General features: G+C 39.5%; 1 protein-coding gene across 2 annotated transcripts in view; it reads left to right on the forward strand.

The window, feature by feature from the left end:
* The first annotated feature begins 8,571 nt into the window (after positions 1-8,571).
* The window catches only part of CRYBG1 (crystallin beta-gamma domain containing 1), a 62,540-nt gene continuing 55,736 nt past the window's right edge, over positions 8,572-15,375 (forward strand). The window contains exon 1 of one of the 2 annotated variants that reach the window (XR_010358561.1): positions 8,572-8,697. Coding sequence is in view for 1 of the 2 variants with exons in the window: in XM_064412834.1 (XP_064268904.1) it covers positions 8,662-8,697 (36 nt within the window). In the remaining variant the exon portion in view is untranslated. The remainder of the gene's footprint in view (positions 8,698-15,375) is intronic. The other variant, XM_064412834.1, reaches the window with a different exon arrangement.

Below are 15,375 nucleotides of genomic sequence, written 5' to 3' on the forward strand. Positions count from 1 at the left end.
TTTGGCCCTTTCTTCACCGTCAGGCTGTGCTGCCAGGGGCTCACCCTCATGCTGGGCTCAGGGACCTGCACAGGGTCTCCTCACTGGCCCAGTGGGTGCAGGAGAGGCTGGAGCAGGGGAGAGCTGTAGGCTGCTGAAAGGCCATGGAATCTTCTGGGATTTCCTGCTGAACGGGACCTTCCTGTGAGCTGCAGTCCCCAGGAGGAGCCTGGAGCTGTGCCCATTCATTTCCCTGTGCCAAGCAGTGTCCCCAGCACAAAACAAGCACTCAGGTGTGTGTAGCAGTGCATCCCTCCCTCCCTGCTCCCTCTGTACCCATCTTGCACGGCCTTTCCTGCCTTTGGACAGTGGGAACTTGAGAGGCTTATTTTGTTGTGTGCAAACCTGTTTTAGCCCTTCTTGTGGGCAGAAACGATCTTCCCAAAAATTAAAGACTTTCCTACTTGTTGCTGGAATTGCACTGTATTTAGAATTGTCCAGATGAATTGGACTTATTCGAAGTTCCACTTTGTTTCCCCTGAAGTGGAACTCTAGTCCAAGGCAGATGACTACATACAACAAACTTTAAAGAGCACAAACCTTGCTGATGTTTTTCAACTATCACTTTGAATCACAATGCTTAAACTCACATAAAAGAGCAGGTGGGGAAATGCTGCAAGTGTGAGTCTAGATGTTCAAAAGCATTTTCATGTCCCTGGATTTGTAAATACCCTTCTGTATCTCCCAATGTAGCTACAGAAAGTAGGAAAATGATGCAGTAACGTGATGTTTCTGTTCCTCAAGTCATGGTGAGTCAATATGAGCAAAGGAAGACAAGCATCATGTGTTTAAAGAAATGAGTGATGCTGGCTTTTTGTCTCCTCAGTCAAACTGCTTCATCTGGTTCTTTGAGCTTCTTACTATATAAAATGAGATACTACCTGTGTTAGGTAACTCAGCGTGATGATTATTGTTTATACAATGCTTTAAAGCTAGGCCAGAGTATAAATATCAAGATGAGCTTTTCACTCATTGAGATAGTCCAGTGCAGCATAGTTACAATTGACCTAGGGGCAAGGATATTATTAATTCATTGCCCACCAAAACTGGAATTTAACTTTTCTTGGGCTTGCTGGATGTTACTGTAATATTAGACATTATTTGTTTTATATTACTACAAAACAACAAAGGCATTATATATTTTCTCTGGCACAGCTGTCAAAACAATTTCATAGGCTATCAAAAGTTGCCCATACTTACACATATTCAAGGAATCAGGTTTCCCCTGACAGGTTTCTCTGTACAGATTAATTTTTTCTCAAAAGTTAGGAGTTGAAAAATTACAGCAGAAAATACTAGGAATATTTTGCAAAGCCAATTTTTAGTAATCAACTCTAGCTGTCTCCCAAACATGGCTGTGTACACGAAGGTGATGTAATGTCAACACTTGGCTGTGGGAGGAATGGAGTGGTTGTTGAAGGCATCATGGGTTTATTGAGGCACACCTGGCATCTGTGTAGAAGTGCCACCCAGTGGCTGGATGATAATAATGAGCTTTTCTGATGAATTAAAAAACGGCCAAAAAAGGGGAAAAAAACTACTTAAAGAAGTACATCTTATATTAATATTGTACTAAGTTTTGGAATTTTTTAAAACATCACTATCAGCACAGGGAGTTCAGTTTCAAAAAAAGCAGTAACTGACAAAATTTTTTAATGGTCTTCAAATTACAGAATAAAAAAAGAGCTTCAGTAATTTGAATAGCCTCCAAGTGATGAAATGACAAAATGTATTCCTCCTTTGAAATGAGGTTTTAGAAAGTGGATCAGTACATGGTCCAGTTATTTTGTACCAAACCAATTTTTTGTTTAAATTATGATTTTTTCCTATGCAAATGAGGGCTAGAAATACAACTAGAGACAAGTGATTGTTTGTAGTAGGCATTAACTGAAGTTTGTGATGTATCTCCTCATAGGAAAGCCACTACAGAATGATAATAACCTGGTTTGTAGATATAAAAATAGAATTGCTGTGAAGATACTTAAGATACAAAGATACTTAAAACAGTAAGATACAAAATTAAATCTATTACAGTTAATTCCAACTTTGAGAACATCAGGAGGGAAAACAGTGAAAGGGTGATGAGCATCTGGCACAAGCCTAGTATAGGTCAAGCTCTATGCTACTATTAGTATATTTTAGCTAGTTATATAGTGGCAGGATTTCTGGGCAGCTAACTCCATCATTCATTAAATTTCCAGATTATCTAGCAGATAACCTTATAATTCAACTTTCTTGTTGGATTTCATAATCCATCCTTCTGAAGTGGCCTTACTGGGTTTTTTTTCCTAGTTAGTAGAGGTGCTACAAGAGTTAACTTTAAACATAATTAATAATTGCAGTAATTTCTATGACAGAGGGGCTTTTTGATTTTGTAAAACGGAAGATCACTTGGAATAAGAAACCAGAAGCTGCTTGGATTCCTCACTGTATTAAAGATTTGGCAGAGCAGCACTGTGTCTGTGTTAGCACTCAGAAAAACATGTTTTGAAGGCCTAATGACTGTAGCATTTCCAGCAGCATTCTGTTTGAAGTGCAGGAAAGCCAGAAGCTTGGAGCCATTTCATCTCATGATGAAGTTGCTCAGAGCTTCAACAAACTGCCAAATGCAAACAAATACATTTAATAACCTGAAATTAATATATTGTACTGGGAAGGTGGTAGAAAGAAAAAACAAATACATGTAGGAATGGAAGTGGACAACAAGTACGACAAGTTTGTGGTATGAGAGTGGCTCAGAAAAGCTCTGTGCAGTCTTTGTGTGAGCAAATATATCGTGGAACAAAGCAACGAGGCAGCAGACCTGCTCTTTGTGGTTTTTTGTGTGAGTCGAGCAGGGACACTGCATGCAGCTCTGGACACGTCTTTGCTGGAGAGGTCTTGTCAGAAGGAAACAGAGAGGAGAACATGGGAATTCCTTTACAGAAAGGAAGATGATGCTAAATAATGGTTGTGAGTGAGAGATACAGCTGAAGCCTGCAAGTATTCAAATGGTGTGAATTTGCCAAACAAAGGAAGGAATGATTTAGGCTGAATTAGTAAGGCAGAGTGGAGTAACTATAACAAAGGGTACTTTTAGGTGAGGTATTAACCCTGTTATTAAGACATATGAGAAAACACCTTGAAGTAAGCCAGTAGGAATACTTCTGTGCTGACAAGATGTGACCTAAGGTAGTTTAAACAGACTTTTCTATCTCTAGGATCTAGAACAGTGGAGGCAGAAAAGTAAAACTCAATTCACCTGTGAATCTGAAGCCTGGCCATTAGATGGCAGGGTGCTGGCACCAGAGGGTGTGTGCCTCCCCGCCACTTCTCAGTGCCATGCCCAAGGAGGAGCTCTGAGCCATTCATCAGTTCCAAGGCCTGGGAGAAGTTTGAAATGCTCAGTTTCCATATAAAAATCACACACACACACATCCTGTCAGTCCCACAACAGAAGGACATTCAGTACATGTCCCCAAAGCATACTTTCACTCAAAGACGTGTGTCTGCTCCAGATTTCCACCCCTTGAAACTCTGTGTGAGTAGGTATGTGCAAGAGGTGTCCCAGACTACCAACCACTTTGTATAACACCTGAAGTTGGCTCTTCTATTCTACGACCAGGGGCACAGAAATGGGATTGCTGAGGCAGTGGGAAGAGGTGATATAGATGTGGTAAGCAGCTTGCTGCAGACTGTTTAGGGAGTCCACATACTGGTTCTGTGGAAAAGATGACAGAAAGAATAACAAGCAGTTAGCTTTGTATGGAAAACTTCAGCCCAGAGCAGGCTGTTTGAAATGCTCAAAATATATTACTGCTGTAACGACAGCAACTCAAATAATGCACAATTAAAAAACCCTTGTTTAAAATAGTCTACACGGCTAAAGGATCTGCCCCAAGGAGTGATCCTTATGGATGCATCCGCACCTCTTTCGCCTCTGGAGTGAACTGTTTGTGTTTGTGCCACCTAACATTTGACCTGGGCCCAATGCCCCCATGTCTCCGAGATCGTAATTATATTTTTGTGGCTTCAGTTCAAAGTGTTTGAAGTAATGTGAAGGTTGCTTTGCTGCCTGCAAGACTGGTGTTTTCATAGCATTATGCCAAAAGTATGCTGCATGCTGTGGGGTGTGGGGCACAGAGGCTGTCTGAGGACAAGAGGCTGGTTGGGATGGTGGAGGGCAGGAGAAGCCACTATTGGTCTAGTCCTATCCTTGCTGTGACATCCTCAGGGCAGTCTGTCCACGGAGCTGGAAAAGCCTTGGCTTTTCCTCAGAGAGAAGCAGTCGGTCTCCTTCAGAAGAGAGTCCAGGCACACGGTGATGTGTGTGTGGTACGGCTGACAAGGGCACCAGGCAATGAACCAGGCAGGTAAATTATTTGTCAGCATAGGTGTATCTATCATAGTCACGAGCACTGAGGTGCTGGATGAACCAGAGAAATGCCCCTTACTGCTCTTCATATTGTTCTGTGTTTTGCAGTAAATCTTTAGTCAGTCATTTTGCTGATCGAATTGATATTTGCTGCTCCCAGGGAAAAATTCTAGTCCTGATATGGTGTGGGAGGGGGAAGACTGGGTAGAGAATAAACAGAATATCTTTCCATTGTAATCAAGTTGCTCTTGCTCATGCATGCTCTCTCTTAAAAAATGATCTCATACTGTGTTGATTGAAAAGTGGGAATTAATAGGCAAGAAGAATCTACTGGATACAGACTGCCGGAAAACAGCAGATGGGAGGTGGATTGCAGGGCTGAATATGATGGATTATGAGGGAAGCCATGTCTGTAAAATTTATAAGGATGCTAGTTTAGTAAGCACTGTTAGGTTAAAATGTATGGCAACCCACTCTCTTCTTTTTGTTAGTGAGTTGTATGTTCATTGCTCCTACATTGTCTTTACATATTTTTGTCTACAAGCTAGTTCCCTTCAAAATTATTTGTAACTGTCATACTTCCGGTCAATATGTTAAGATAGTTAATAAGATAACATTGTTTTGCTACTGAGGATTAAGGCATGGACAGGTAAGAGTGATGGGGCCAAACTGTGTGGTCTGCAGCATAAAGAGAGCACTGCCTGGTCAGTTCCCATCTGGTGGTTTCCTTTACCAGTCAGTAGTTCTGCTGTAAATCAGGTATAAAGAATATGTATCTACCTACAGAACTTCTCCATCCTCCTTTTCATTCCTCATGCTCCCTCCCAAAGCTTGATAATTTCCAAGGCCTCCTTCTTGCTCTTCTTTTGCTTCACTGTAAAATTAGTTATTACTGTAACTAATAGCTGTATGAAAATATATGTGCTGATTTTGGCTGGCACAGAGTTAATTTTCTTCATGATAGCAGGTATGGGGGTATGGTTTGGATTTGTGCTGGAAAAAGCAGAGGTAACATGGGGCTGTTGTAGTTACTGCTGAGCAAAATGTCTGGGAGGGTTTCATAACATGCTCAGTGTGTTGCAAGTATCTTCTCCCCTCAGAGCCTCGGGGCTCTGAGCAAGTGAGTATGGTTACACAAACACGCCTGGGTGAGAAAAGCAAGGGTGTGGGTTGACAGTGCCTCAATTTCTATGGTGACTGTCCCCCCACCTGCCCTTGCCCCAGAGTGAGTTTCTCTGCCATGCATTGGGGTGAGCTGCTCTGCATCTGGGCTGGAAGGAGAGCATTTGGCTGAGCAGCTGGGGCAGAAGAGATGCTGTGCTGTGGCCTCACACCCTGTCTTGCCCTCAGGAGCTTGTGTGTGTGCCCATGCCTTGGGGCGGGAAGCGTACTGCAGCATTTCCCTGGAAAACTGCCCAGTGCCATAAAGTAAAACTTGGAGGCTCTGGTGAGCTCAGCTCGTCAGCAGATTGTTGGGAGGATAGACTTCAAACCATGAAGAAATTCAAAGAGCACCTTTTCTCACCTGTTTGGAAATCTGGAGCTGGCTGTTTTCCAGTGCAACATCTTTGGGTTGAAACCTCCCAGGCTGCTTCTGTCAGCTCTGGTTTTTGGTGTGAAATTGTGTCCTTTACAAAAAAGGTGCCAGAAAGAGTCAGTGCTGCTTCACTATTCTGAAAGCAGCAGCTTTCTGGCTACCACACTGCAGACATGCCAGCACCCTGAGGTCTAATGCTGTCTCAGGGACTGATGGCCATCAGGAGGGGGCACATGGGGCAAGGTGTGAGGATGTCCCCAAGGAGGCCTAGCCTTCACTGGTGGAAGGGAGCTGGCAGGTGCCTCCCAGGTGGATGTTGCTGGCTTGTCTGGGGACCAGCGCAGTCCTCTTCTGCAGCAGGACAAAGGATATCCTGGTGAAATATCCTGTCTTCTTACCTAGGAAGCATTTGCTTCCAGAGCTTCCTCTGGCTTTCTTTTGGCATTTGGGATTAGTGCTGTGATATTTTCTGTTATTATATGTCCATTGTATATCACTTGGGGTGCAGATGCTTGTCACCAGCCCAGCAGTACCATGGCCAATGGTGGCCTCTTGCAGAGTGTCAGTGTCACCTCAACAGCTGACAGCTCTTCCATCCACTTCCTTTGGTGTGCCATTATTTTCCTCCTCCTCGCCCTGACTCCTTATTCAGCCAAATGTCTTCCTGGTCTCCTGCCCATATCATGTCACTTGTTCCATTGCTCTGGGTGACGGGGTTGACAGTCCTCAGCCTACTCTTACTCCCTTCAGCAGTATTGACCATAGACAGGGTAGGTAGGGTGCCACAGGATCTTTCAGCACTACCTGAGCAGCTTTTTGATGTGATTTTTGAATTTTCACACATGCAATGTGTGTGGAACCACCCCAAAAGCAAGCTCTATCGGGGGAGGCAGAACATGAAAATCAAGATGGACAGCTCAAAGTCAGCTATGTCCTGGGGAAGGTAACCAGCTATTAAGAGTGATGCAGTTTCTTCCTTAGAAATAGGTAAATAAACAAAATAATTGCACATGTTTATTGGGATATGTGTTAAAATGTCAAAACATTTTCACCACAATTATGCAATAAACTGAACAACTTTATAAATATGCCTGAGGCTTTTCTGCTCACTTATTCACTCTTTGAAAACTCTATATGAAAGTCAGTTATAAAACTGAATGTGCAAATAAAGCTGTACAAACAGAGCTGGATTTGGGACAATATGATGAGTCTGGAAAAGAAGCCTGTGGGAAAAAGGTAGTTTTGTTCCATCCAAAATGGAAAATATGCATATTTTGAGGACAAAACAAAACAAGAGCATTTTGAGACTTTTTCAAAATATTTGATGAGGGTATTTTTTCTGCCTAGAGATCTCAATGTTTCAAACATGGGGTGAGTTCTTTGGATGGCTGCCAGTAATGTGGTTGCCTGTGAGGCTCCACTTGCCCTGTGAAAGGAGGGTAGAGAATTGGGGCTTGTTCAGTTTTGGAGAGGAGGCAGCTTTGGGTGGTAATGGAGACAAACCCAGATTTTTCACAGTGGTGCATGGTGGGAACACAAGACAACAGCAAAAAGTTGATAAAGGAGAGATTCAGATTAGATGTAAGAGAAAACATTTTCACTGTTGTCCAGAGAGGTTGTGATGTCTCTGCCCTTGCATATTTTCAAGAGTTGGGTGGGTAAAGCCCTGAGCAGCCTGGTGTGTTCCCATAGCTGGCCCCGCTTCAGGCAGGACATTGGACCAGAGACCTCTTGGGGTCCCTTCCAACCTAAATTGTCCTTTGATCCTATGAAAGATTCAGTCCAATTTTGAAATAAAAATATCAAAATACATACCACTTTAAAAAGCTGCATTTTAACCAACTGTCGAATTATCTAAAGAACAAAAAAATATATAAACTATTATATTTATCAACCTTTTAATAAAACTATCTTCAGAGAATTCTGGATTCTTGCTACTTTAACTTTTCAGACAGTGAAATGGAAGAGATTTTATGACTTGGTCAGTTTTTACTATTTTATTTCTCTCTTGAGAGGAGTCTAAGTGAACTTTTTCACATTCTTTGGATTCAGAATTTGAAATTTGACACTGTGGAATAAACATAAGCAAAATGAGGTTTCTTAAGTTTTAGGACTGAATGTATTGCTTTAAAGATTGTATACACTTCTATTGGGACAGCCTCTTTCCAGTAAGTGACTTGTTCTGAGAATTCAACTGATCCTTTACTGAGACAGCTTCCAGAAGGAAAGTGAATGGAACATGTGATGTAATGTGGAACTATAAACTCCAAATGTTGTAATCTGCTGTCTCTGAAGAGGTGGAGTGACAGGAGATAAGACAGCTAATTTTTCTGCCTTGTGGCTCTGATGTGGTTATCCTGCTGAGTGTTGTATTTGGATTTTGGTTGTTTCATTACCAGGAAAAAGCTGACAAGTTAGTTTCAGAGAGCTGAACCAGGTGGGACGAATTCATGTCTAAGAAGAGGAGCAAGTGGTTTAGCTAAAATAAAGCAGTAAGCTTTGAAAGTGCCAGAAGCCTGGAACCACTGCAACAGGAGAAAACATCTTAGTGTTTTGTCAGAAATACAGGAAACACTGACTCAGACTTTATTTTTTTTCTAGAATGCATTAACTGAGCCATTTTTCCTCTCCTTGCAGGTACTATGATGTGTCGGGCAGACGCTGCACTGCTCAGGAGAACCAAACACCCTCAGTAATCTGCCCCCACTCTTACGCTCTCCCAGCGATATCAATGTCTACTGCCTCACTACCAGCAGCACTTAGAAAGGTAGGAGAAAACGAAATATGTGTGTTTATATAAACGTAGGTATACACAAACACACTCACCTGTATCATGAAGATGTCTACTCTGTAAACAAAATTTAACACAAGGTACAGTTGTAGTCTTCCTTTAAAAGACCTGAGTTTGAAGTACTGGAAAATTTTCAAATTAATAACACGTACGGAAATAAGGAAGGTACATAATGAACAGACAAAAAAGAAAATGGCTCGAGGAGATATTCCACATGCTCCCACAAACCATATGGCTTTTTCCTTTTGTTCATAAAAAATACATAAGCCAAAATAATAAAGGAACAACACCTACATTTCTACAGTTCCCCACTTACCCCGTACTGTTTTTCTCCTAAATTTGCCCTAAACCGGGACACTTGGTAAGTTTTTTTCCCAGAGAAGGAGGAATGGCTACACGTTTGTTTCTAGTGTTCATTTAGCTCATGTAGTGTTACTCATTTGCTTGGCAGCAGTATTACTGCATGGAAGCAAGCTAGGGAAAATGCTAATTACTCCTGTTCTAATGTGAGAACTTAATTTCAGATTGCAGACAAAGTTGTGCAATGCCATTCTTGTCTTTATTGTAATATTTACGTGGAGAGAGAAATACTATTTTTCCACATTAACAAAAGTACTCAGCAGGCCAGTAATTGAAAAAGTTTCTTTCTTCTTGGTTGTGGAACTAATATTCATCTGAATATATTTGATGAAGGCTTAAAATATTCTGTCTTTAAAACAAAACACATTTATTTTTCAGTCTTCTCAAGCCAGCAAATCTTACCTACTAACTTCTGCATTTGGAAAAGACTCATTGGTTTTTAGCTGAATACACAAATAACACAAACCCCAAATATCCCTTTTGGTCTCATTCAGGATCTTAGTTCTGTTGATAGTGTTGAAACATCCTACAAAACGATCTCAGTTCTTCGCAAAACAGCAAAATGGCACGTTTAACGTGCTGGGATGACATTCCATTGTAGTAGAGCTAGCTGTGAAATTGGCTTTCCAACAGAAAAAATTGCTGTTCACCCTATTGCTGTCTTGTATATTAGCGTCTTCCAGGGACTTCTAGAAAAGCAAGTAGATGTTTCATATTTTTCAGTGGAAAGAATAGGAGGGTCCAGCTGTTGCTTAGAAAGCTCTGAATTGGCATTAAGTTCTTCTGGAAAAATTTGTTCATACTTACAGCTAAATTAAACTGTTGATGTCATTTCTCTAACCTGGAATCAATCCATTTTTACTAAGAACATTTAAAACCTTTTAAATGAAGCTTCTAAAAGTGAGTGAGACTAGGCCACATAATTTTATACTTTGATGTATAATGCAAAAGTCTGATTGTTAGATAAATTATAAAAATCAAGGAAATTGCCTGGGGGGGTGTGTGTGTGTGTGAATTCAGCAGTTTCTTTTGTATTGGGATAATCTCCTAATGTGTGTAATAACACAGTCACCTGCTGATGACAGATGGTTTATGGGGATTGGGATTTAAGGAAGCCCTGCCTTCCCTCAGCATTTCTTGTGGGAGAGTGGTAGAAAACGGTGGATTAGAAAACATAAGATGTTTGCATCAGGCTCCTCTCTGTTGCTGTTCTTTCTATGGAAGTCTGTTCATAAGCCTTTCAAAAGTAAATGTAGTGAGTAGAGTCTTGCAGAATAATGTGCCCAGACTAATTTGTTTTATCCTCTCTTTTTGCCTAATTCATATTATTCCCTTTACCGTGGGTAATTAAGAACTGACTCCAGCAATGACTAAGACAAGCTCTCCTACATTCTTTTGTTAATTAAACAGTCTTCCTACAAAACCTTGCTTATCAGTCTTTGGAGCTCATAAAATTTTGGGGCTGTTTTCTGGGGGAAAAAAAGTAATTTGATTTTGCTTCTTTCCTTTTCTATGTTAGTGATTATTAAATGGTGGCGTTCACTTTCACCTAGATTGCCTTCCACTCTCAGCCAGTTCGTGCCCTAGTCAGCAGAAGATCTAAAATAGCCACTCCCTTAATGGTTTTCTTTACCTTCTAAAGAAAAAGCTGTCCCCAGCGTATTCCAAGAACTTGTTGGACTGTCTCCTTCTTGTATTTATTTTTCAACAGAAAAAAAAATTAATTTCAAGAAGTAATTAAAGCCATCAGGTTTTGTTCTTTTGGATGCTTCCCTTGTGTGATCAAAAAAGACAACTTCTCTCCACCCAAAAAGCTAGTCTCTAATAAACTTCTATCTTAGTATACCCTAGTTTTCCCTTTTCATCTTCTTCCAGGATTGTTTAACAAATCTTCATCTCACCTCTTCCTGTACTTCACAGCAACTGCTCTTGATGTACAAGTGCAACGTTGTTTCTCTTTCTTTTTGTTTGACTTCCATAGTGATATTAAACAGCAGGATATTAAAATAATTTTAAGATCACTTGCTTGATAGTATTACTCAATGAGTAAATGTTGTCTTGCCCAAATTATAAGGTAAAAATACTTCTTTTCACTACAGCATTTTCTTAGGAAAAGAGAGGTATCCTTCTGTAATAATATTTCTTTCTCATCAAATACTTCTGGTGTTGTTTCAGATGTTCTTCTGGTTCTGTACAGATTTTCACTTTCTTTCCCTTTGCAAGGCCTTCTGGAATCTGTAATTTTGTTTATTGTAAGATTCTGATTGGAACAACCAAAAATGTCAGTTATATAACAATGAAAGATTTCAGAGTGCTCCTATAAAAATACAAATTGCCTATATGTATTAAGTCACTGGAGGTAACTGGATCTATGAGAAATTAAAAACCATACAAATTTGAGTATATGTTTCATTTTTGGTTTTGATCCCCTTATGGGCCATTCACTTAAAAGTTGGCCTCAATTATCCTTGTGGGTCCCTTCTAACTCAGAATATTCTGTGATTCTTGAATTTTCTAGTCCTGTACAATTTAATGTGCAAAACATTTGTTTCATGAAATTGAAGCTCTTTCTCCTCTGGTATTTTGGCAACTAGACATTTGATAACACATTATTCAATATTAAAAAGTCCTTAGAAATAATTTCTAGATGTCAGATCCACAAAATACACTATTTCTGGATTCTAAAACTCAGCTTATTCCTTTTCCCAAATAATGGGAAAAGAATTCTCAAATAATTCCCATTACTTCACTGGTTACATTTTCCAGTTTCGCTAAATGAAGCTAAATAGGAGCATTTGGAGCATTTAATTTGAGCTTGTTTGCAAGTGAAGGGAAAATAGGTTTCTCAGATTCCTGTTTATATCTACAATGTCTGTGTGTATTCACACTGAGGATTGCTTGAGCTGTCATACAGCCTATACTGCATGAAGTAAGTAGCTGTGGCCATGATTTTATGATCTGTTTTTTTAATATTTTTTAGGTTTATTAATAAAACAATGTGGCCAGTGTTCTCACTATGAATGAAGAAACAACTTCCTGAATGTTTGAGTAATTTCATTCTTTTTGGATTAATAATAATTCAATTTGAGAACCAAATCACAGATGAAATGTGTGTTTTGCAGTCATGCAGCTTCAACAGACAAAATACTGATACCAAGGGTAAAGGTGTCCTGTGCTATGGCAAACTCAAATGACCTTAAATTATGTAGTTAAAGACAAACATGTGTTAAGCTGATAGGTTTCTGTAAAGTTACACTGAAAGGCATTTATTCCCTTAGAGAACAATTTCAAATTTAGATTGGCTTCTGCTGATAGTAAAATGAGTGAATGAAAATGGAGTTTGTATTGCTTCGTTATTTATATATTTCCTCTGCATTAGGAATAATGAACACAAAAATCTAGACTTTAAAATTCCATGTGAGATACTTAGGTTTCAACATCTTTTTTTATTTCTAAGTCACATCTGTGGGCTCTAATGCTGCCTCTGCTCTTAAATTCAGGTGTTGATTAGTCATATTTTCAGATTTATAACCAGGTACCTGTCCAAAGGTTTCTCAGGATTCTTCATCTAGATAAGAGTTCTCACACCTACTTGCTACCTGAACACAGCCACTGCCTTTCACACAAAGATTCAGTTCTGTGACATGAATATTCATTGAAGGAAACTGGGTGGAGTACTTCTAACACCCAGGTGTGGCTATGGAAGCCCATTTTGATTCTGTGTCAAATTACTGGATTAAATGAGTTTATTCTATCACTGTCTTTGCCATATTCCTGAGACAGCAGATATGCAGATCCCTAATTCCTCCTGCTCTTTTAACTCATCTTTCAAGATGATAGTTCATCAAGGTCTAAGATATTTTCATGTTAGGATTCCTCATCTGCTTCTTTAATTTCTGTCTGCCTTGCTCAGAAAAATATTAGCAAGACATTCAGCCTAGCTTGTCATACTGCTTTTTCTTACAGTGGTTTATTTTCTCAAGGAATAACAAAACCTAAAGTCTGTTTGGGATCCAGGGGGTTACTAAATTTCCTCCCAGAGTGATTTTTAAATGGCAGAAACAATGCATTTTATACAGTCAGTTGATAAACTTCCATACCAAGTAAGTGAAAAAGCAGGTGAATCACTTTCCAAAGTAACAGACAACAAAATTGTCAGTTCATGGATAGGTGAGAGGAACCTGTCCACAGGAGAACAAGTCGCTGCCTTAAGGTTCACCCCAATTTTGAATAGATAACTCCTTTCAGTGGTTAACCAATCTCCTCCCAGAATTTGAGACCAAAAGAAGAGAAGGCCTCCTTCTCCAGCTTGGAATGAGAAAGCCGAACAAAACCTACTAGCCAAGGTCCTACAACATGAGTTATGCAGGGGCTGAGAATATTTGCTGGTGCTGCTTTTCTCAAAGGAGAAAAAACCTCCACAGTTTCAGGAGAACGCAAACCTGCCTTGTGCAAAGAGTGAAGGGAAAAAAGGAGGGGAAATTATATGACAGTTTTTCTTTTGAGGTGAAGGAGAGTTAGAGGAAGGCAGTCACCTGAGAGAGGCAGGGGGCTGGGTTTCTCCTTGGTTTTGTTTTGTTTTCTTTTACAATCTAGATAGTTTCTCCTTCAGCTGTTTGAAATAGATTATATCTTTCCAGATAATTAAATGTTGCAGCAGGACAAATTTTTATTGTATTAGCTGGAAAAAGGCAGGGAAAAAAAGCCTGCTCAGTGCTGTGCTGCATGTCTGGATTCTTGCCAGAGTTTCTATGTGCTTAACTACACATATGCTCAGCTTTTTTTTTTTTTTTCCCTCTTCTTTGGTGTAACTGTTGTGTTATATAAATTACTGGTAAATTTACTTTTATTCCTTGTGTGGGAAATATGGCAAGGGTCCCTCAGGGTGGTTGTGCACCTCACTGGGAGGGAGTGTTCAGTGCAGACAGGTCATTTGCTACCCAGTGGTGGTTCCAGCCACCATCCTTCCCCAAGTGTAACTTGTTTCTCTGAAATAATGGTCACACTTTACACCTCCTTCCCAGGCTTAACCATTTGAATAATTTTCCTTTCCTTTTTTTCTTTCTTTTATTTTTTTTTTCTGCTAGGAATTCCCTCCCCCTTGCTAATAGACACATAGATTCAAAATCCCTCGATAATCCCTGCACAAAACTGGCATTCACTTACTCCCTTTTGAGTTAGTCATATTTGTGCTCACTGTGCTAGGGCTACTTTTTAATCATGTTGCTCCCCATTATCGTCCCTCCAGAGGAGACTGTAGCTCCCGTGTTTTAAATTTAAAGTATAAGTTTTAAGTTCTTTATACAGACAGGTCTGCTTGTGAGAGTTACCTACATGTGATGTGCCTCTGGTTCGCTAATTTATGGGAAATCTGAATAAATACATTTCTTTCATTTAAATCAATCAAAAATACATCAATAAATATTTTATAGGCTAAACTATGTGTAGTAACTTTATTTACATTTCTAATTATAAACATATACAGATATGTATGTATGGGTATATATTTAAATGTAGATATGAACTTAAGGATTTTTTGGGGATATAATTCATAAGCCATGACTTTGGGATTGCTGTCCTGACATATTTGTATCAGTTGAAGAAAAAAGTATATAGAGAGAATGGAAAAAGAACAGATGTGTTGAAGTATGGATCACATGAGAGTTCTTTGACAACACCCAGAACAGCTACATTATTCATTGTCTGTATGGCTTTTAATAGGAAACTGTAGTGCTGATCAGCACAGTAATTACTTATTGTCCTTTTAGTGTAATTTGTTCCTATTCTTGGGCTGCAACCATGATGTGATTTGGACAAGAAAGTGATGTTAATAGGAAAAGAACACTGAAGTCCTTACTTTGAAATTCATGGGGGGGGGAAGTAATCAAATTTTCAAACCAAACCAGTTGAGTAGGGTGGAGAAATGTGGGAAGTGAAAAAGAATGCTTCATTTTGCCCTGGCCATGCCAGCATTTCTTATAGGGTTGATAAAGCACTTATACACTTAACAAATATTTAATTTGCTCTGTCCCTTAAACTTTTAGAGTTTCTAAAGATGTTTAGCTCTGAGTCATGCTCTGTTTTGCAATAGTGTGAGATAATTAATACAGAAGTATTTTTTCGAATTTATTTAGTTGATAAGTATGCAATTCATAATTAAAAACACAACATCACCATAAATATTAAGAAAAAACCCCATAATTTAGAGAAATTACTGAAATCATTATGGAAGCCAGGAAATGCAGAACTGGGACAGAATTTAAATGCTGACAATTTAAGTCACAGTGATGTCTC

The sequence above is a fragment of the Passer domesticus genome, chromosome 3, assembly GCF_036417665.1.
Source record: "Passer domesticus isolate bPasDom1 chromosome 3, bPasDom1.hap1, whole genome shotgun sequence".
In the NCBI taxonomy this organism is placed as follows: Eukaryota; Metazoa; Chordata; class Aves; order Passeriformes; family Passeridae; genus Passer; species Passer domesticus.